This window comes from Somniosus microcephalus, chromosome 13 (genome assembly GCF_052327205.1).
Source record: "Somniosus microcephalus isolate GS21.2 chromosome 13, FLI_Smic_1.0, whole genome shotgun sequence".
Lineage (NCBI taxonomy): Eukaryota > Metazoa > Chordata > Chondrichthyes > Squaliformes > Somniosidae > Somniosus > Somniosus microcephalus.
The window spans coordinates 194,597,081-194,620,441 of NC_140999.1; the positions used below are offsets into that span (position 1 = coordinate 194,597,081).

The 23,361-nt window shown below is 47.0% G+C and overlaps 1 protein-coding gene across 1 annotated transcript in view; it reads left to right on the plus strand.

Annotated features, from left to right (window-relative positions):
• Nucleotides 1–7,204: 7,204 nt before the first annotated feature.
• The window catches only part of LOC147108942 (tyrosine-protein kinase HCK-like), a 35,737-nt gene continuing 19,580 nt past the window's right edge, over nt 7,205–23,361 (plus strand). Inside the window, exons 1-5 of the mRNA XM_086005917.1 lie at nt 7,205–7,323; nt 11,296–11,385; nt 15,315–15,418; nt 19,043–19,189; nt 22,019–22,168. Coding sequence (XP_085862043.1) covers nt 7,295–7,323; nt 11,296–11,385; nt 15,315–15,418; nt 19,043–19,189; nt 22,019–22,168 — 520 coding nt within the window. The 5' untranslated portion in view covers nt 7,205–7,294. The remainder of the gene's footprint in view (nt 7,324–11,295; nt 11,386–15,314; nt 15,419–19,042; nt 19,190–22,018; nt 22,169–23,361) is intronic.

Below are 23,361 nucleotides of genomic sequence, written 5' to 3' on the forward strand. Positions count from 1 at the left end.
GAAAAGGGGAAGTGCAATGAGACCTAGGTGTCCTTGTGCACCAGTCGCTGAAGGTAAGCATGCAGGTGCAGCAGGCGGTTAAGAAGGCAAATGGTATGTTGGCCTTCATAGCGAGAGGATTCGAGTACAGGAGCAAGGATGTCTTGCTGCAGTTGAAAAGGGCCTTGGTGAGACCACACCTTGAGTATTGTGTGCAGTTTTGGTCGCCTTATCTGAGGAAGGACGTTCTTGCCATGGAGGGAGTGCAGCGAAGATTCACCAGACTGATACCTGGGATGGCAGGAATGACGTATGAAGAGAGATTGGGTCGATTGGGCTTGTATTCGCTAGAGTTTAGAAGAATGAGAGGGGATCTCATTGAAACCTATAAAATTCTAACAGGACTAGACAGACTAGATGCAGGAAGGATGTTCCCGATGGCGGGGGAGTCCAGTAGCAGGGGTCACAGTCTAAGGATAAGGGGTAAGCCATTTAGGACTGAGATGAGGAGGAATTTCTTCACCCAGAGAGTGGTGAACCTGTGGAATTCTCTACCACAGAAGGCCATTGAGGCCAATTCATTAAATATATTCAAGAAGGAGTTAGATATATTTCTTAAGGCTAAAGGGATCAAGGGATATGGGGAGAAAGCAGGGACAGGGTACTGAATTTGGATGATCAGCCATGATCTCATTAAATGGCGGAACAGGCTTGCGGGGCCGAATGGCCTACTCCTGCTTCTATCTTCTATGTTTCTATGTCATTCGGATGAGACGTTAAGCTGAGGCCCTGTCTGCTCTCTCAGGTGGGTGTAAAAGACCCTATGGCCTTTGACGGAAAAATATCCTGGCCAATATTTATCCCTCAACCAAATTATCTGGTCATTATCACGTTGCTGTTTGTGGGACTTTGCTGTGCTCAAATTGTCTGCCGTGTTTCCTACATTACAACAGTGACTACACTTCAGAAACACTTCTTCGGCTGTAAAGCGCTTTGGGACGTCCTGAGGTTGTGAAAGGCGCTGTAGAAATGCAAGTCTTTCTTTTACACATGGTGTGTAATTACCCGCTAACCAGTTATGGGGGCACTTTGCATTATTAGTAAACCGACTGTGGCCTTTTTTGTCCCTCTTGTTAGTAGCGGAACAGGCTCGAAGGGCTGAATGGCCTACCCCCGTTCCTAGTTAGGGAAATGTTCAGGGTTTGGCGGTGCAGACAAGTTTGGGGCTGTGTGAGCTGTATTCTGTTGGCACACCAGGGTCGGGCAGGGTACCCAGGCAAAGAGAAACCTTCCTGAAACACGAGCCTCACCTTCCTGGAACAGACCCTGCCCCATAGAAACTGCTATAACTTCAGACCATGTGGCACTGGGCGAAAAGTGTTTTTGATCAAAGTTCACAACTCAGTCAAATCTGCAGCCTCCGCAATATTTGAAGTGTGCACTGATAGTGAGTCCTGCTCAGGGCTAAGTTAAGTTTTTGTTTTGAAATTATCATCAGCTACAGTTCTTATAATCAGTAAAGTTGGATTCTGAGTTGAGAATTCAGCCAGACTGATCCACATCCTTGGTAATGTAATTATAGGAATAGAAAGAGGGAGAGTGAGAGAGAAAGAAAGCTATCACGACCTCAGGATTAAGGGATAATTACAGGTCCTAGCCCTTCCCGGGCTAGTCCAGATCAGGTGTATTCCCCAGACGTTCACCTTCAACTTAAGTTAGAGGTAGCCAAATTCATTAAGACGCTTAATTGGATCTAAAGGTTCAGGCTATCTCTCCCTAAAGGAAAGGAATGACTGAAGATGGTACCGTCCTCCAGATAGTACTTTTAATAAGTTGAACTAGACTGTAACCTTCCGGATATTATGAGGGTCCGGAATACCCCCCAGAATTCTGCAACTCCTTACAAAAGAGTGTACAGAATTTGGGCTCGCGCGTTTATACAGAATTACTCTTTGAGACAATTCTAAAAATATATAGTTTTATTTAAGAGCCGACATTCATTTAACAGCTGTTAACTGTGTCAACTGTCAACCGTGAGGGATTATGGAGTGTCCTCCTCAAATTCGGCTGCCCTCAAAAGTTTGTCACTATCCTCCGCCTGCTTCACGACGACATGCAAGCCGTGATCCTGACCAACGGTTCCACCACAGACCCAATTCACGTACGAACCGGGGTCAAGCAAGGCTGTGTCATCGCACCAACGCTCTTCTCAATCTTCCTTGCTGCAATGCTCCATCTCACCCTCAGTAAGCTCCCCACTGGAGTGGGGATAATTTACAGAACAAACGGGAAACTGTTCAACCTCCGTCGCCTCCAGTCCCGATCCAAGGTCGTCCCATCCTCTGTCGTCGAATTAAGTATGCAGACGATGCTTGCGTCTGCGCTCACTCGGAGGTCGAACTCCAAACCATTGTAAACACCTTCACCGAAGCATATGAGAGCATAGGCCTTACACTAAACATCCATAAGACAAAGGTCTTCTACCAACCTGCCCCTGCACCACAGTGCTGCCCCCCGATTATCAAAATCCACGACAAGGCCTTGGACAACGTGGACCACTTTCCATACCTCAGGAGCCTACTGTCAACAAGGGCAGACGTCGACGACGAAGTCCAACACCGCCTTCAGTGTGCCAGTGCAGCCTTCGGTCGCCTGAGGAAGAGAGTGTTTGAAGACCAGGACCTCAAACCCGGCACTAAGCTCATGGTCTACAGGGCAGCAGTGATACCTGCCCTGCTGTATGCCTCAGAGACATGGACCATGTACAGCAGGCACCTCAAAGCACTGGAGAAGTACCACCAACGCTGCCTCCGCAAGATCCTGCAAATCCATTGGCAGGATAGGCGCACCAACGTCAGTGTTCTTGCTCAGGCCAACATCCCCACCATCGAAGCTCTGACCACGCTCAATCAGCTCCGATGGACGGGTTACATTGTCGGCATGCCCGATACGAGACTCCCAAAACAAGCGCTCTACTCGGAGCTCCGGCATGGCAAGAGAGCCCCAGGTGGACAGAGGAAACGCTTCAAGGACACCCTCAAAGCCTCCTTGAAAAAGTGCAACATCCCCACCGACACCTGGGAATCCCTGGCCCAAGACCGCACAAAGTGGAGGAGAAACATCCGGGAAGGCGCCGAACACCTCGAGTCTCTTCGCCGGGAGCAAGCGGAAGCCAAGCACAAGGAGCGCACGTCAACCCAAGCACCCCACCCACCCGCCCCTTCAACCACCATCTGCCCCACCTGTGACAGAGACTGTAGGTCCCGCATTGGACTAATCAGCCACCTGCGAGCTCATTTTTAATGTGGAAGCAAGTCATCCTCAGTTCTGAGGGACTGCCTAAGAAGAAGAAGAGTTGAATCAGTCGCAACATTAACAATTCAAAATACAGATAGCTTACATTTCTTATTTCTCAGAGATCCTTATTTTCAAATCTTTACTTTGTTACATTTCTTACTTATTTCTAAATCCAGAACATCCACCAAAATCAAATAATAGTACCTCTTTGATCACCCGAGACTCAAAGTTAAAGACTTACAGAGATGCCTCTGAAGAGTTGAGAAATGCTTTGCCCGTTCAGCGAGTTCTGACTTTCTGTTGAAAAGGTCTTATTTTTATACCCTTTTGGCAGTGGTTTCTTCTTTGAAGTTCTCTGCTGATGTCAGCTAATTGTCTTTATTGAGACCTCTGTTTGAATGCTTTCTATCTTACTATCAATTCAACTATTGCATGCATAATTATGTCTCTACCTTTAGGTGTTTCAAAAACCATCAGAAAAACAATATGACAGCTATGGTTTCTGTTTGATGTCATTCTTACAAAATGCTTTCATTCAATTCTTAATATTGGCTTTACTGGTTTTTAGCAGACATTGTGACTCCGTGCTGCTCCAAGTTTAATATAAACACAATGTAATTGCTTGGTGTCATCTACTGAAGTCATATCTTCAAACTGTACTTGCTGGTATCATATTTACTATGTCTAAATTAAAGACACTTCAACTAGGGTGGTTCATGCATTTCTAGCTATCTCAATTGGTTGCATATTTAATCGTGTTTCCTGTCTTCCCAGTTTAACATAAAAACTATTTGACCAGCAGGTGTTTATTTTACTTGATGTCATCTTTTCAAAGGCACATGGTTCTTTTAATATTTGTGTTTCTGTTCTAACGTGTTAGTTTATAACACCTTAATTGGGTCTTTTCATTGTGTTGGTTGCAAACCGTAGACTTTTCGGAAGCACCAATGATTTGCTTCAATCTTTCATTGTTTTAATATTTTTAACTAATTCCCATTTCAAAGCTTGTTTGGTTTTTTACAACTTTGTTTAACAACTGATCTTTATCTCAGAAGCCTGTTCTCTGTTTACAGCTTATGTCTCTGAGGTTTTTTAGATTTTTAAACCCAGTTTCTCATGTATTAATAATATCAGTATTCTGTTCATATTATGGTGTATCTTTCTGAAATATGGTGTATTCCCTCACAAGGACATCCCAAAGCGCTTTACAGCCAATGAAGTACTGTATGAAGTGTAGTCACTGTTGTAATGTAGGAAACACGGCAGCCAATTTGCGCACAGCAAGCTCCCACAAACAGCAATGTCCAGATAATCTGACCAGGACACCGGGGAGAACTCCCCCGCTCTTCTTCAAATAGTCCCGTGGGATCTTTTACATCCGCCTGAGAGGGCAGATGGGGCCTCAGTTTAATGGCTCATCTGAAAGATGGCACCTCCAACAGTGCAGCACTCCCTCAGTAGTGTCCCTCCGACAGTGCAGCACTCCCTCAGTAGTGTCCCTCCGACAGTGCAGCACTCCCTCAGTAGTGTCCCTCCGACAGTGCAGCACTCCCTCAGTAGTGTCCCTCCAACAGTGCAGCACTCCCTCAGTAGTGTCCCTCCGACAGTGCAGCACTCCCTCAGTAGTGTCCCTCCGACAGTGCAGCACTCCCTCAGTAGTGTCCCTCCAACAGTGCAGCACTCCCTCAGTAGTGTCCCTCCGACAGTGCAGCACTCCCTCAGTAGTGTCCCTCCAACAGTGCAGCACTCCCTCAGTACTGCCCCTCCGACAGTGCAGCACTCCCTCAGTAGTGCCCCTCCGACAGTGCAGCACTCCCTCAGTACTGCCCCTCCGACAATGTGGCGCTCCCTCAGTACTGCCCCTCCGACAGTGCAGCACTCCCTCAGTACTGCCCCTCCGACAGTGCGGCGCTCCCTCATTACTGCCCCTCCGACAGTGCGGCGCTCCCTCAGTACTGCCTCTCCGACAGTGCAGCACTCCCTCAGTAGTGTCCCTCCGACAGTGCAGCACTCCCTCAGTAGTGTCCCTCCGACAGTGCAGCACTCCCTCAGTAGTGTCCCTCCAACAGTGCAGCACTCCCTCAGTAGTGTCCCTCCGACAGTGCAGCACTCCCTCAGTAGTGTCAGCCTAGATTTTCTGCTCAGGTCTCGGGAGTGGGACTTCAACCCACAACCTTCTGATTTGGAGGCGAGAGTGCTACCCACTGAGCCACGGCTGACACCAGTTATATATGATATCTTCTTCTTCTTAGGTGGTCCCTCAGAACCGAGGATGACTTGCTTCCACATTAAAAATGAGTTCGCAGGTGACTGATGAGTCCAATGCGGGACCTACAGTCTCTGTCACAGGTGGGGCAGATGGTGGTTGAAGGGGCAGGTGGGTGGGGTGCTTGGGTTGACATGCGCTCCTTGCATTGCCTGCGCTTGGCTTCCGCTTGCTCCCGGCAAAGAGACTCGAGGTGTTTGGCGCCTTCCCGGATGCTTCTCCTCCACTTTGTGCGGTCTTGGGCCAGGGATTCCCAGGTGTCGGTGGGGATGTTACACTTTTTCAAGGAGGCTTTGAGGGTGTCCTTGAAGCGTTTCCTCTGCCCACCTGGGGCTCTTTTGCCGTGCCAGAGCTCCGAATAGAGCGCTTGTTTTGGGAGTCTCATATCGGGCATGTGGACAATGTGACCCGTCCATCGGAGCTGATTGAGCATTGCGACTCTGGGAGATCCAGCAGCTAGCCGACAACCACGACGTGCGTGGATTCTTTAGTGCAGTCAAGACCATCTACGGCCCAAGCACCCAAGGGCCTTCCCCACTGCGGGCCAAGAACGGAGAGGTACTCATCAAGGACAGGGAAGCAGTCAGTGCCCGCTGGAAGGAGCACTTCGAAGATCTCCTTAACCACGACTCTGTCTTCGACACGAGTGTCCTCAACTCCATCCCACAGCATGCTACCCGCCACCATCTCAGCACAAACCCAGCCCGGCATGAGGTTGAAAAGGCCATCCGACAACTGAAGAACAACAAGGCCTCAGGAGCAGATGGAATCCCCGCCGAGGCACTAAAGCATGGCGGAGAAGCACTACTGGCACGAATTCATGAACTCATTTCTCTTATCTGGAAGGAGGAGAGCATGCCAGGGGATCTCAGAGACGCAGTAATTGTGACCATCTTCAAGAAAGGTGACAAGTCTGATTGCGGTAATTACAGAGGAGTTTCCCTGCTATCTGCCACAGGGAAAGTCATCGCAAGAATCCTCCTCAATCGCCTTCTCCCAGTGGCCGAAGAGCTCCTCCCAGAGTCGTATATGATATAGTTGACTCCTCATGCTCATAGTGACTAGTTAGAGTGTTCTTGTAGACCTCAATGCAATTTAATTTCCACCACTGAAAATAACATAATTGGCAATTTAAATATTGCACATTCACACACCCACTCACCCGCACTTACACCACATACCTACACACACGCACCCAGCACCTTCAACAGCACCTCCCAAACCCGCGACCTCTTCCACCTAGAAGAACAAGGGCAGCAGGCACATAGGAACACCACCACCTCCAAGTTCCCCTCCAAGTCACACACCATCCCGACTTGGAAGTATATCGCCATTCCTTCATCGTCGCTGGGTCAAAATCCTGGAACTCCCTCCCTAACAGCACTGTGGGAGTACCTTCACCATACGGACTGCAGTGGTTCAAGAAGGCGGCTCACCACCATCTTCTCAAGGGCAATTAAGGATGGGCAATAAATGCTGGCCTTGCCAGCGGCACCCACATCCCATGAACGAAAAAAAACCCACACATGCACACTTACACCCACACTCACTCACACTCTCACAGTTTGAGTCTGTGAATACATTATGGAGGGACTTGGGTCTGACACTGTGATAAATACCTGAGAAAAGAGAGAGATTGAGTTTTCTCCATTTCAGATCAGTTGACTGGTGGTTTGCAAAGTCTCTGATAAGCGGGAGAGACGGTTTCATCCCGGGAAATTACGCGAGCAAGAGGAGCGGGAAGGTGAAAAGATGGATGGAAAGGAGGAGAACGAAGAGAGGTAGGTTCCTGTGACCCTGCCTATGTTATCCAGCTTGTGTCTGTGTCTAGAACTGATTCAGAACTCTAAGCTCAGGGACCAAGATCCAGAGAGAAGGACAGCACCTGGGTTGGCGAGTAGGAGAGAAGGGGAGGTTCTTTAGGAAGTCCTGAGTCGTGAGTTATAAAAATCTGTAGATTGTAGGAATCTGAGCAAAGTATGAAATTCCATAACCCTGAGGTCGTAGGTAAGGATGGATTTGAGGAGCCGGTGAGACGAGCTTTGATTTCAACACACCGAGGATGAAAGGAGGAGGGAGTGCATCAGATGGGTCACACAGTATGTTCGAGAAACAGAACCATGGCCAGAGTCAATGTGGCTCCATGTTGCAACCAGTGGTGATTACCATTTGGTTGGGTAGCGACTGGCCAAACTGATTATACATAGAAGAACCCTTATAGCTGGGAGAGGAATCTTCCATTCCATCAACCTGTGCAAAGTCTAGCAGTGAGTCCTGGTTTATGCTCATTTAGCTGCACTAGCCATTCCCCAGTTAGTCCCGTTCGTTAACTGTTTCATTACGGTATGCCGTTAGTAGGTAGAATTGAAGTTGGTTTGAAGTTTCAGATGACATCAAACAACGTGAATCTCAAATTCTTATTTAAGTCATGAGAAAAGGTTAAATTAATTAAGAACATAGGAACATAAGAATTAGGAGCAAGTGTAGGTCATACGGCCCCTCGAGCCTGCTCCGCCATTCAATAAGATCAGGGCTGATCTTCTACCTCAATTCCACTTTCCCGCCCAATTCCCATATCCCTTGATTCCCCTAGAGTCCAAAAATCTATCGATCTCAGCCTTGAATATACTCAACAACTCAGCATCCACAGCACTTTGGGGTTGAGAATTCCAAAGATTCACAACCCTCTGAGTAAAGAAATTCCTCCTCGTCTCAGTCTTAAATGGCCGACCCCTTATCCTGAGTCTGTGACCCCTGGTTCTAGACTCTCCAGCCAGGGGGAAACAACCTCTCAGCATCTACCCTGTCAATCCCCCTCAGAATCTTATATGTTTCAATGAGATCACCTCTCATTCTTCTAAACCCCAGAGAGTATCGGCCCATTCTACACAATCTCTCCTCATAGGACAGCCCTCTCATCCCAGGGATCAGTCTAGTGAACCTTCGTTGCACCGCCTCTTTCACCACCTCCTTTCTCAAATAAGGAGACCAAAACGTTGCATTATACTCCAGGTGTGGTCTCACCAAATCCCTGTACAATTGCAGCAAGATTTCCTTACTCTTATACTCCAACCCCCTTGCAATAAAGGCCAACATGCCATTCGCCTTCCTTATTGCTTGCTGTACCTGCATGCTAACTTTCTGTGTTTCCTGTACGAGGACACCCAAATCTCTCTGAACACCAACATTTAATAGTTTGTCATCATTTTAAAAATATTCTGTTTTTCTATTCTTCCTAGAAAAAGTGAATAACCTCACATTTCCCCACATTATACTCCATCTGCCACCTTACTGCCCACTCACTCAGTCTATCTATATCCCTTTGCAGACTCTGTGTTCTCCTCACAGCTCACTGTCCCACCAAGCTTTGTATCATCAGCAAACTTGGATACATTACACTCGATCCCTTCATCTAGGTCATTAATATAGATTGTGAATAGCTGAGGCCCCAACACTGATCCTTGCGGCACCCCACTAGTTACAGCCTGCCAACCGGAAAATTACCCGTTTATCCCTACTCTCTGTTGTCTGTCCGTTAACCAATTCTCTGTCTATGCTAATATATTACCCTCAAGCCCATGAGCCTTTATCTTGTGTAGCAACCTTTTATGTGGCACCTTAACGAATGCCTTTTGGAAATCCAAATACACTACATCCACTGATTCCCCTTTATCTATCCTGCTAGTTACATCCTCAAAATACTCGAATAAATCTGATAGGCATGATTTCCTTTCATAAAACTCTGTTGACTCTGCCTAATCATATTATGATTTTCTAAGCGCCCTGATACCACTTCCTTAACAATGGATTCCAGCATTTCCCCGACGACTGATGTCAGGGTAACTGGCCTGTAGTTCCCTGTTTTCTCTCTCCCTTCTTTCTTGAATAGCGGGGTTACATTTGCTACCTTCCAATCCACTAGGACCATTCTAGAATCTAGGGAATTTTGGAAGATCACAACCAATGCATCCACTATCTCTGCAGCCACCTCTTTTAGAACCCGAGGATGTAGGCCGTCGGGTCCAGGGGATTTGTCGACTTTTAGTCCCACTAGTTTCTCTAGTACTTTTTCTCTACTGATATTAATTACTTTAAGTTCCTCACCCTCATTAGACCCTTGGGTCCCCATTATTTTTGGTATGCTTTGTGTGTCTTCTACTGTAAAGACAGATACAAAATATTTGTTTAAAGTCTCTGCCATTTCCTCATTCCCCAATATAATTCCACCTGTTTCAGCCTCTAAGGGGCTGATGCTTATTTTTGCTACTCTCTTTCTTTTTGCGTACTTGTAGAAGCTCTTACAATGTTTTTATATTTCTTGCTCGTTTACTCTGATTCTATTTTCTCCCTTTTTATACATTTTTTGGTCATCCTTTGCTTGTTTCTAAACCTCTCCCAATCCTCAGGCTTACTACTATTCTTTGCAACATTATAAGTTTCTTCTTTTAATCTTATACTATCCTTAACTTCTTTAGTTAGCCACGGATGGATTACTTTTCCCGTGGAGTTTTTATTTCTCAATGGAATGTATATTTGTTGAGAATTTTGGAATATTTCTTTAAATGTTTGCCACTGCTTATCTATTGATCAACTAATTGGTTTACTTTCTTTGTGAAACAGGAGTTTGAAGTGATTCAATTGAAGTATTCATGACTATGAAGGATTCGAATGTTAAACTGAAAAATTAGGAAGTTAGGAAGCAGTCACCCAAAGGGCAGTATCTTATAACATTCAAACTAGGGTCAGAACCTAGGAATCGCTAGACGATAAAAGACCGAGGTCCATCTAGTTCGCCTTCTCCCATCCCGGGAGTCGCACAATCTAACGATGATGGAGTTGTTGACCAATCACAGCAATTAATCTCTATCAGTGAGTCTACAACAGACCCAGACACGAGGCGAGGAAAATCCCCAGTGGGGGAGAGCTTTGGGAACCAGAGGTCCACAGTCACCTGTTCCTCCCGAGCACGCCGCACTCCCCACACGTCACGTCTCAAATTACTCAGATACTGCATCCCAAAATGTTAATTTCTGAAAGAAATCTATCTCATTTGCATTTGAATGAATCAGAACTGCTTCCATCATCTCCCTAGAGAGCCTATTCCATCGATTGACCCATAGCCCAGGCTGACAGTGCATCAGTAGGACACAGTATGAGGGAGTGCTGCATTGTAAGTGATGTCCTTCGGTTGAACCAAAGCTCTGATTGCCTGTCCAGATGGGCGAGAGCAGCAAGTTCTCCCGCTGCCCTGGCCAACATTCCTCCTGCAACCAGACCTCCAAAAACAGCTTAACTGCTCCTTCACCTCACTGCTGTTTATAAGTCATTGCTGCCACTGTTCCCTCCATAACTACAGTCACTGCACTCCAAAAGTAATTCATTGTCTGAAAATCTTTGAAGCCTTCCAACACAATAAGGTGCTGTCTAAATATAAAATCTATAAATATAAGATAATCACTAATCAATCCAACAAGGAATTCAGGTGAAACTTCTTTCCCCAGAGAGTGGTGAGAATGTGGATCTCGCTACCACAGGGAGTGGTTGAGGTGAATAGCAGAGATACATTTAAGGGGAAGCTGGATAAGTACATGAGGGAGGAAGGAATAGAAGGATATGCTGATAGGGTGAGATGAAGAGGGGTGGGAGGAGGTGCATGTAGAGAATAAACACCGCATAGACCTGTTGGGCTGAATGGCCTGTTTCTGTGCTGTAAATTCTATATAATGTTTATAATTTTGGTTTCCATATTTCAGATCAGAAAACTTTCAGCCCACACAGTCTCTAGCCAAGAGAGAGGCTACGAGTGACCACAGTGCAGATATCAAACCACTGGAGAAGGAAAAGTAGGTACCTAGCTGCTGTTAGCCAAACTGATTTAAATACATCTGAACCCGTAGGAAATGCTTGAGTAAAGGTCAGTGTGTGATGATGTGTTTGAACAGTTTGAAGTTCCATTTTTAAAGCAGAGGAGGGAGGCATCGTTTGGGATTGACAAGGTGAAGAGCAAAGCAGGAAAGGCAGGAGGTCATCAGGATGGTCCATGCCAACTGGATAACCCCATGCACAGCACTACAGTGCCCGACAGCGTTTAATGACCTTACCAGGTCAGGCAAGGTAAGGAGAGTCCACAACAGCTTTCAAGAATGTGCTGAACTAAGCAGATCACAGCACAGAAACAGGCCATTCGGCCCAACCAGTCTGTGTTGGTGTTTATCCTCCACACGAGCAGTATCCTAACCCCATGTGCCCACCCTGTTCCCATATTCCTTTATTCTTTAACCTATATAGACTATTCCTAAATGTTGATGTGATCTTTGCTTCAATCATTAACTCATTCCACAGCCTCACAATCCTCTGTGTAAAAAAGGTTGCTCCTAATCTCTGTCCTCATTTTTTTTTACATTCAAACTTATATTCATAGAATCATAGAATGGTTACAGCACAGTAGGAGGCCATTTGGCCCATCGAGCCCATGCCGGCTCTCTGCAAGAGCACTTCAGCTAATCCCAATCCCCCGCCCTTTCCCCAGAGCCCTGCAATGTTTTTTCCTTTAGCTACTTGTCTAATTCCCTTTTGAAAGCCCTTATGTCCCCTTGTTCTATACCATTCGATCAGTGTAAACAGTGCTTCTATCTACCCTGCTGCATCCCTTTTATATTCTATATACTTCTTGCCATAAAACCCAAAATTCCATTAGCTTTTTTTTATGGCCTTATCCACTTTGAGGTGCTGCTTTTAATGTCTTGTGAACCTCAATCCCCAAATCCCTCTGCTCTTCCACATCACGCGGCCTGTACCATTCAAAATATAATCATTATTTTTTTAACCAAAATATATCACCTCACTTACTTCACTCAAAGGATTGTGGATCTTTGGAATTCTCTACTCCAGAGGGCTGTGGATGCTCAGTCGTTGAGTATAATCAAATGTAAGAAGTCACACAACACCAGGTTATAGTCCAACAGCTTTATTTGAAATCACAAGCTTTCGGAGCGCTGCTCCTTCATCAGGTGAAGTGACGAAGGAGCAGCGCTCCGAAAGCTTGTGATTTCAAATAAAGCTGTTGGACTATAACCTGGTGTGTGACTTCTTACATTTGTCCACCCCAGTCCAACACCGGCATCTCCACATCAGGAGTATATTCAAGACAGAGAGCGATAGATTTTTGGATACTGAGGGAATCAAGGGATATGGGGATAGGGCGAGGAAGTGGATTGAGTTAGATCAGCCATGATCATATTGAATGGCGTAGCAGGCCAGAAGGGCTGAATGGCCGACTCCTGCTCCTATTTCTTATGTTCTTATTTACTGATATTGAATTCCATCTGCCGTTTCTTTGCCCATTCCACCATCTTATCAATATCCGTCTGATTATCACTCTGTCTCCCCATCTGTCTCCCTCCCATCTTTCTCCCCTATTAATCCCTCTCTCTCTGTCTGCCCCCTTATGTCTCCCCCGCCTGTCTCCATCAGTCTCTCAGCCCCCGTCCTTCTCCCTCAGGTCCGTCTCTTGCTCTGTCTCCCCCGTATATGTCTCCCAATGTCTGTCTCCCACCCGTCTGTCTCCCCCGTCTGTCTCTCTCACTGTCTGACGTCTGTCTTCCACCCATCTGTTTAGAAGAATGAGAGGTGATCTTATTGAAACATATAAGATACTGAGGGGGTTCGACAAGGTAGATGCAGAGAGGATGTTTCCCCTCGTGGGGAAATCTAGAACTCGGGGGCCTAGTTTCAGAATAAAGGGTCGCCCTTTTAGAACTGAGATGAGGAGGAATTTCTTCTCTCAGAGGGTTGTAAATCTGTGGAATTTTCTGCCCCAGAGAGCTGTGGAGGCTGGGTCATTAAATACATTTAAGGTGGAGATAGACAGATTTTTGCAAGATAAGGGAGTGAAGGGTTATGGGGAGCAGGCAGGGATCTTATGTTCTTCTGTTATTCCCGTCTCTCTCCCCTGTCTGTCTCTCCCTTTCCCCCTTCCATCTGTCACCCCAGTCTGCCTCCTCCCCTCTGTCTCCTCCATTTGTCTCTCTCTGTCACCCACCGTCTGCCTACCTCAGTCGAACTAGATCCGTGTCTCTTCCCGTCGTTCTGTCTCGCCCGCCACCCCTGCCGGTCTGTCTCTCTCTCTCTTACCCCCGTCCGTCTCCCCATCTGTCTCCCCGTGTCTGTCTATCCCTTCTATCTCCCTCATCTGTCTCTATCCCTCTGTCTCTCTCTCTCTCTGTCTGCCTCGTCTGTCTCATCCCCGTCTGTCTCCCCTCCATCTCTCGCCTCCTGTCTGTCGCAATACCGTCTGTTTCCATCTGTCTAGCCCCATCTGTATCCCCGTCGGGGGATTTCTGTCTATCTCCCCCAGTCTGTAACTAGCAGGGTAGGTAAAGTAGATAAAGGGGAATCAGTGGATGTAGAATATTTGGATTTCTAAAAGGCATTCGATAAGGTGCTACATAAAAGGTTGTTAAGCAGAATTAGGGCTCATGGGGTTGGGGTAATGTATTAGCATGGATAGAGGATTGGTTAACAGACAGAAAACAGAGAGTAGGGATAAACAGATCTTTTTCAGGTTGGCAGGCTGTAACTAGTGGGGTGCCGCAAGGATCAGTGTTGGGGCCTCAGCTATTTACAATCTATATTAATGACTTAGATGAAGGGACCGAGTGCAATGTATCCACGTTTGCAGATGATACAAAGCTAGGTGGAAAAGTAAGATGTGAGGAGTACACAAAGAGCCTGCAAAGGGATTTAGGCAGGTTAAGTGAGTGGGCAATAAGGTGGCAGATGGAGTATAATGTGGGGAAATGTGAGGTTATTCACTTTGGTCGGAAGAATAGAAAAACAGAAGGTTGTGGGTTCAAGTCTCACTCTAGGGACTTGAGCACATATTCTAGTCTGATGCTCCCAGTGCAGTACTGAGGGAGCGCTGCACTGTCGGAGGGACAGTACTGAGGGAGCACTGCACTGTCAGAGGGGCAGTACTGAGGGAGCGCTGCACTGTCGGAGGGGCAGTACTGTGGGAGCGCTGCACTGTCAGAGGGGCAGTACTGAGAGAGCGCTGCACTGTCGGAGGGACAGTACTGAGGGAGCGCTGCACTGTCGGAGGGGCAGTACTGTGGGAGCGCTGCACTGTCAGAGGGGCAGTACTGAGGGAGCGCTGCACTGTCGGAGGGACAGTACTAAGGGAGCGCTGCACTGTTGGAGGGGCAGTACTGAGGGAGCACCGCACTGTCGGAGGGGCAGTACTGAGGGAGTGCCACACTGTTGGAGGGGCAGTACTGAGGGAACACCGCACTGTCGGAGGGGCAGTACTGAGGGAACACCGCACTGTCGGAGGGGCAGTACTGAGGGAGCGCTGCACTGTCGGAGGGCAGTATTGAGGGAGTGCTGCACTGTTGCAGGTGCTGTCTTTCGGATGAGACGTCTGCTCTCTCAGGTGGATGTAAAAGATCCCATGGCATGATTTTGAAGAAGAGCAGGGGAGTTCTCCCCAGTGTTCTGGCCAATATTCGATCTTCAACCAACATCACTGAAACAGGTTCACTGGCCATTCTTGTCACTTCTATTTGTGGGATCTCGCTGTGCACAATTTGGTTGTCATGCTCACTGACATAACAACAGTGAATGCACTTCAATTATTATTATCTGGCTATGAAACACTTCCGGATGTCTTGAGGACATGAAAGGTGCTATGTAAATGCAAGTTCTTTCTTAACATAGAGTTTCAGATTTGCTATTGTCCCATCAGATAATATAGTTTGTGATTGTTTTCTCACAGATGGTTCTTCAAAGCGATAAGTGGCAAAGAGGCAGAGAGAACAATTCTGGAACCAGAAAATAAAGCGGGATCTTTCCTCATCAGAGAGAGCCGATCAAGTAAAGGTGGCGATCATCGAATTTTCAGGAGTGTAAAACCTCTGATTAAACCATGTGAACATGTGCTGGAGGCAGTTTGAGACTTGGGAACATAGGACTGTACAGGAGTTGTTTAAATCCCTGCATGGACTTGTCCTTTGAGAACCGTGGGTGGCACTTACACAGCTGGGCTTTTGGTCTCACCTCTGCAGATGTGCGCAGATGCAGGAGCATTCCATTCTGAAGACCACTCGTACATTTCCTCCACCCTCCATAAACTTGAGCTCGTCCAAACCTCTGCTACCCATATCCTAACTCGCACCAAGTCCCGTTCGCCCATCTCCCCTCTGCTCGCTGACCTACATTGGCTCCCAGTCCAGCAACGGCTCGATTTTAAAATTCTCATCCTCGTGTTCAAATCCCTCCACGGCTTCGCCCCTCCCTATCTCTGTAACCTACTCCAGCCCTACAAGCCTCCAAGATTTCTGTGCTCCTCCAATTCTGGCCTCTTGCGCATCCCCGATTTTAATCGCTCCACCATTGGCAGCTGGGAGTCCAGAACCAGGGGTCACAGACTAAAGATAAGGGGTAAGCCATTTAGGACTGAGATGAGGAGGAATTTCTTCACCCAGAGAGTGGTGAACCTGTGGAATTCTCTACCACAGAAGGCCGTTGAGGCCAATTCATTAAATATATTCAAGAAGGAGTTAGATATATTTCTTAAGGCTAAAGGGATCAAGGGATATGGGGAGAAAGCAGGGACAGGGTACTGAACTTGGATGATCAGCCATGATCGCATTGAATGGCGGAACAGGCCCGAGGGGCCGAATGGCCTACTCCTGCTCCTATCTTCTATGTATCTATATATCTATGTAGCCGTGCCTTCAGCAGCCGAGGCCCTAAGCTCTGGAATTCTCTCCCTAAACCTCTCTGCCTCTCTCTCCTCCTTTAAGATGCTCCTTAAAGCCTACCTCTTTGAACAAGCTTTTGGTCATCTGTCCTAATATCTCCTTATGTGGCAAGGTGTCAAATTTTGTTTGATAATCGTTCCTGTGAAGCGCCTTGGGACGTTTTATAACATTAAAGGTGCTGTAAGTTGTTGTTGTTGATTGTGTTAGCATAGAACAATATCCTCTGTTGTGCAGTTACACACAATGGCCCAGAAATTAGGATCGGGTGCTTGCCGCGTGTGCAAGCCCCCGATGTGCACTCACCCGGCGCGCCGACATCTGAAGCCTGGGCCTGCTTGGAATTCCTGTCACTGGCCCGGTTCAGCTGTCGGCGCGCTGTGCTTACCTGATCCAGCGGCGTAGTTAGTGCGATGTGCCGGCTGGGATCAGGTGAGCACTGGGCAGCCAATCAGGGGAGGGGAAACTTCATTCATGAGTTTGATAGTAAGAACTGTCAAACTCATGAAAAGTACGGGCGCCCAAAACACTACTTAAACTTTAAATAAAATTTTTAAAAACATCCCACTAATTAAATGAACTATAAATTACTTTAAAAAACTATTTTAAACAATTAATCAAATTAAAAAAAAAAATTTTTTTTAAATCGGGTCTAAAAATACACTTACCTTACTGTAAAGTCCTTAAAAACAATAAAGCTGTGGAAAAAATGTTATAATTTTAAATAATAGACCACTTACCTTAAAGAATCAAGTCCTTACGTCTCCTTTTTACATTTCTAAAAAGTTGAGGCCCTTACACACGGGCAAACCTGTAAAAAAGAAGGAAGTTCAACACGTGCGCGCAGAGTCCTGCGCGCATGCATTGGACCTCTGAACCCCTTGGGGGAAATGCCGGTTTCCCGCGCATGCGCTGTGCATGCTGAAATCCGGCACTTCCAACGGGCCCACGCGTGAGTACACCGTCCGTACTCACGCGTTGGGACCGGAATTACTGGGCCATTAACTTTATAGCAGACCCAATTTATGTTGTGCAATGGATGCAGTCTGCATGTTTTATGACAGATCCAGTCAGCCAAGTGATTGATGCAGGGAGGCACGGTTTCAGGGAATTTTCAGATTGTATTAAAGGGTTAATTCTGTTTGCCTGGTATCTGAGCCTTAATAAGGCAAATCAAATCAGAGAACGAGAAAAGCCATCGGCCCATCAAACCCATTCTTTCCACAAAATAATTTTCTTCTAACATTTTTAAGAACATAAGAACATAAAAAAATAGGAGCTGGAGTAGGCCATTCAGCCCTTCGAGCCTGCTCCGACATTCCACAAGATCATGGCTGATCTTCTACCTCATCTCCACTTTCCTGCACTATCCCCATATCCCTAGATTCCCTTAATATTCAAAAATCTATCGATCTCTGTCTTGAATATACTCAACGACTGAGACTTCACAGCCCTCTGGGGTAGAGAATTCCAAAGATTCACCACCCTCTGAGTGAAGAAATTTCTCCTTATCTCAGCCCTAAATGGCCGACCCCTTATTCTGAGACTGTGACCCCTGGTTCTAGACTCCCCAGCCAGGGGAAACATCCTCCCTGCATCTACCCTGTCAAGCCGTATAAGAATTTTGATTGTTTCAATGAGATCACCTCTCATTCTTCTAAACTCTAGAGAATATTGGCCAAGTCTACTCAATCTCTCCGCATAGGACAATCCCCCCATCCCAGGAACCAGCCTGGTGAACCTTCGTTGCACTCCCTCTATGGCAGGTATATCCTTCCTTAGGTAAGGAGACCATAACTGTACACAATACTCCAGGTGTGGTCTCACCAGGGCCCTATATAATTGCAGTAAGACGTCTTCACTCTTATACTCAAATCCTCTTGTAATAAAGGCCAACATACCATTTGCTTTCCTAATTGCTTGCTGTACCTGCATGTTAACTTTCAGTGATTCATGTACAAGGACACCCAGGTCCCTCTGAACACCAATATTTCCCAATCTCTCTTGTTTATTAATGATAAAAATATCAGAGTTGGGAATGAAAAGGATGTTTGATTGACAGTCAAGAATCATCCAATCGGGTAATGAAGTGTCTGATCGCTTCCCAATCGGCTGTGGGAAAGTGATGCACCGTGAGGATGGGCGACCAATGAGAGGAGTGTGGGGGCGGGGAAGTTGGAGTGGGGTCATGTGATGCAACCTCCAGGAATACATCCAGCCGGAGTTGGCAACCCCGGTAGCAAGGCAGAGGGAGGTTTAGTGAGAGAGTAACAGAGTGTAGGGCTGAAGGGTCTTCCACTGATGGTGTAGCAGAAGGACGTTGCACAGGAGGCCAGAGTTGGTGCGGAAGAGGGTGTGAGCTGGGCATGCAGGGCTGAAGGAAGGTAGGGAGGGAGGGTGGATCCCATGAAGGGATTTATAAATGAAGAGAAGGAATGAGGAGCCACAGCTGGTCAATGGGGACAAACGTAATAGGCAAGACCATGGGAGGGAGGATGGAATGGTCAGCAATGTCAGACGCTGCAGAGAAGTGGAAGAAGACGAAAAGGGAAAATGCTGACAAAGCATGCCACTGGTGTCCGACCAGAGCAAGGGAAACCAGGCAGAAGATATTGGAACAGGAAGTGGGGATGAGGTAAGCATGGAGCTGGTAGTGAAGATGCATTTGAGGACCTGAAACAGATAGAATCACATGTGGTTTCTCAGACCTCCTGAAACATTTCTCTTGCCTTTGTTGCATTAGGTTGCTATGCTCTGTTGGTCAAGCACTGGGATCCCAAGTTGGATGTCAGAGTGATTCATTACAAAATATCAACCAGCCCCAGTGGCTATTACATCAATCCACGAGTCAAGTTCATCACCCTACAAGAGTTAGTCAAGTATTACCACAGTAAGATTTGGTCTTCCTTACCTTTTCTGAAAAAGCATAATGGCTAGCGGGAATGAAATAGAGGTGCTGTCAGTTTGGGTGGCTCTTATAATAAAACAGTGCAAAGAAAAATCATTTTTGGCAGTTAATAAACCTGCAAGTTCCAAAAGACATTAAGTACTCAAAAGGGTTAATCTGCGCTCTCCGGTGGATGTAAAAGATCCCACGGCACTATTCGAAGAGGAGCAGGGGAGTTCTCCCCGGTGTCCCGGCCAATATTATCCTCAACCAACATGACTAAAACAGATGATCTGGTCATTATCACATTGCTGTTTGTGGGAGCTTGCTGTGCGCAAATTGGCTGCCGGGTTTCCCACATTACAACAGTGACTACACTTCAAAAAGTACCTCACTGACTGTGAAGTGTTTTGGGGCATCCTGAGGTCGTGAAAGGCGCTCTATAAATGCAAGTCTTTCTTTTAATTGGATAGCTCGTTCAAAGAGCCAGCACAAGCACACTGGGCTGAATGGCCTCCTTCTGTGTATATGATTCTATGAACTAGGGATTGAGCCTGGGTCCTTCCTCAGTGGCCCAGTAACACACCACTCACATTTAATACTGTTCTGATGTGAACACCTTTTCAGCATTTCATTTGCCTGGTTTATTACCTTCCCACCTAACCTATCTACTCCTAAATCTCGCCCCTGACTCTCGTTGGCGGATGGTTCGTTTGGGAACCAGCCGCAGCCACTGGCTCCTCACTTAGAGGCGGTCATTCCACGTATGCCGACCTGGACATTGCGCTGGTTGACCTTTGGTGGGGGTGGGGGGGTGGGGGCGAGCTGGGCAACCACTGGCGGGCTAAGTCTCAACCTGATGTCCACACAGCGCACTTCTGCATAGCGATCAGGGCTCATTTTTCCCCTCACTGGTGCCAAGGTCACTTGAAGTCCAGCTGCTGCCTGAGATGAGATAACCATGCACTGTCCAGGGGCAGAACTGGGACCTTCCTGGTCTCTGGGCGGAACTCCTCCCTCCCAACTGAGCCATTGGGGAACCGCAGAGCAAATTTTAAGAAAGAACCTGCGTTGATCAAATCAAATCAAATCAACTTTTATTGTCATTGTTAGTGCACAAGTGCAGTACAACGAAATGTAGGCTTGCGGCTCCCGAGAGTGTACATTTGGATTAAGACACTTAAACATTTAACATACATTTGGCTTGTAGTATATTAACATAAACATAACCATAATAAAGTGCATTGGCAGATGTGCAGGCTTTAGAGTTTATTTGTGGAGTTCAGTAGGATGACAGCCCTGGGAAAGAAGTTGTTCCTAAATCTGGTCGTACGGGTGCGAATGCATCTGTAGCGTCTCCCAGATGGCAGGAGGGCGAACAGACTGTGGCTGGGGTGGGTAGGGTCTTTGATGATGGACCGTGACCTCCGTAAACAGCGTTTCTGGTATATGTGCTCTATGGTCGGCAGCCGGGTGCCGGTAATGCGTTGGGCAGTTTTGACTACCCGCTGCAGGGCTTTCCGGTCATAGTAGCTACAACTGCCATACCATACTGTGATACAGTTCGTCAAGATGCTCTCTATTGTGCAGCGGTAAAAGTTAGAGAGGATCAGGGGTGACAGGTTACATCCCTTCAGCCTCCTTAGGAAATATAGGCGCTGCTGGGTCTTCTTCACCAGAGAGGAGGTATTGAGGGACCAGGAGAGGTCTTCCGTGATGTGGACTCCGAGGAACTTAAAGCTGTCCACCCTTTCCACCACAGCCCCATTGATGTGGATGGGGGTGTGACTTCCGCCTTTAGACTTCCTGAAGTCCACAATGATTTCTTTGGTTTTCTTGATGTTAAGGGCCAGGTTGTTATCGGCGCACCACTTCACGAGATGCTGGACCTCCTCCCTGTAGGCTGACTCATCGTTGTTGGTGCCTTTCACATTCTCGGGATGTCCCCAAGCACTTCACAGCCAATGAGGAACTTTTCAAGCATTGTCGCTGTTATTCTGTAAAATTGGCAGCCAATTTGCGGACAATTTCCCATAAACAGTAATGAGATAAATCACCAGTTAATCTGTGTTGGTGATGTTGGTTGAGGTATAAATATTGGCCAGGACACCAGTAGAACTCCCCTGTTCCTCTTCAAAGTACCGTGGGATCTTTTACGCCCATTTAAACAGAGAGATGGGAGCCTTGGTTTAATATCTTGCCTCCGAAAAAGAAAATAAAGACTTGCATTTCTACAGCGCCTTTCATGACCTCAGGATGTCCCAAAGTGCTTTACAGCCAATGAAGTACTTTTGAAGTGTAGTCACTGTTGTAATGTGGGAAACGCGGCAGCCAATTTGCGCACAGCAAGATCCCACAAACAGCAATGTGATAGTGATCAGATAATCTGTTTTAGTGATGTTGGTTGAGGGATAAATATTGGCCCCAGGGCACCAGGGAGAATTCCCCTGCTCTTCTTTGAAATAGTGCCGTGGGATCTTTTATATCTACCTGAGAGAGCAGGCGGGGCCTCGGTTTAATGTCGCATCCGAAAGACAGCACCTCTGACAGTGCAGCACTCCCTCAGTACTGGAGTGTCAGCCTAGTATTCTGTGTTCAAGTCTCTGGAGTGGGGCTTGAACCCACGATTTTCTGGCTCAGGTGAGTGTGCTACCCACTGAGCCAAGCGCTCACTCCGCTAAGTGCATTTAACAATTGGGCCATCAGGGGAAGCTGCAGAGCGAACGTTTGTTGGAGTTTTCCTGTGTACAGTAAGCGTGTCGTGGTGCCTGAGAGTCCCAGCATCGCACCATCAAGGCAGCTAACATGTCTGAACTGAACTTACCTCTTCAGGAGATGCGGATGGCCTGTGCCAAAGACTGGCAAGTCCCTCGTTCAAAAAGACTCAAAATATTTCAGAAGCTAATGACTTTGAGATTCTGAGAAATTGCATTACACTGGAAAGCAAACTTGAAGCCGGACATCTTGGAGAAGCGAGGATGAGTACGTACAAATTTACACAATTAGTGTCCTGTCTTAGATTTTTAAAATTTCATTCTCAGGATGTGGGCATCACTGGCAACCCCTACTTGCTCTGAGAAGGTGGTGGTGGGCCACCTTCTTGAAACACTGCGTGTTTGATACAATTGAAGGGTTCACTAAGCCACTTCAGGGGGCATTTAAGAGTCAACCACGTTGGTGTGAGACTGGAGTCACATATCGGCCCAGACCGGGTAAGGACGGCAGGTTTCCTTCCCTGAAGGACATCAGTGAACCAGTTGGTTTTTATGACAATCCGACAGCTTCATGGTCAAGTTTACTGATCCCAGCTTTTTATTTCTAGATTTTTTTTAAGTGAATCCAAATTCTGAAACTGCCAATTCTGAACTCGCATTCTCTGGATTATTAGTCCAGTAACATAACCACTACACTGCTGTACCCCTTAGCTACTCTCTCTGCTCGCTCCTGTGAGTGCTACGAGCTTCTTATGTTTTAGAGTGTGCCCATATTGCCTAACATTTAACTACATCCAAAACTCTGCTGCCCGTATCCTAACTCGCACCGAGTCCCGTTCCCCAATCACCCCTGTGCTCGCTGACCTACACTGGCTTCTGGTCCGGCAACGCCTCGATTTTTAAATTCTCATCCTTATTTTCAAATCCCTCCATGGCCTCGCCCCTCCCTATCTCTGTAACCTCTTCCAGTCCGACAACCCTCCTGAGATCTCTGCGCTCCTCCAATTCTGGCCTCTTGATATCCCCGATTTCCAACGGTCCACCATTGGCGGCCGTGCCTTCAGCTGTCTGGGCCCTAAACTCTGGAATTCCCTCCCTAAACCTCTCCGCCTCTCTACCTCTCTCTCCTCCTTTAAGACACTTCTTAAAACCTACCTCTTTCACCTGTCCTAATGTCTCCTTATGTGGCTCAGTGTCAAATTTTGTTTGATAACACAGCTGTGAAGCGCCTTGGGACATTTTACTACGTTAAAGGCGCTATATAAATGCAAGTTGCTGTTCTTGTCACATCACAGACACAAGCCATTCGGCCCAACCAGTCCGTGTCAAATATCTCTAATCACATTTACCCACCCTGTTCCCATATCCCTTCAACCCCTTTTCCTTCATCCTCCGCTCCAATCTTATCCTGAGTGTTGACACATTTTCTGCCTCGGCCACTAACCCTGGGAGTGAATCCCA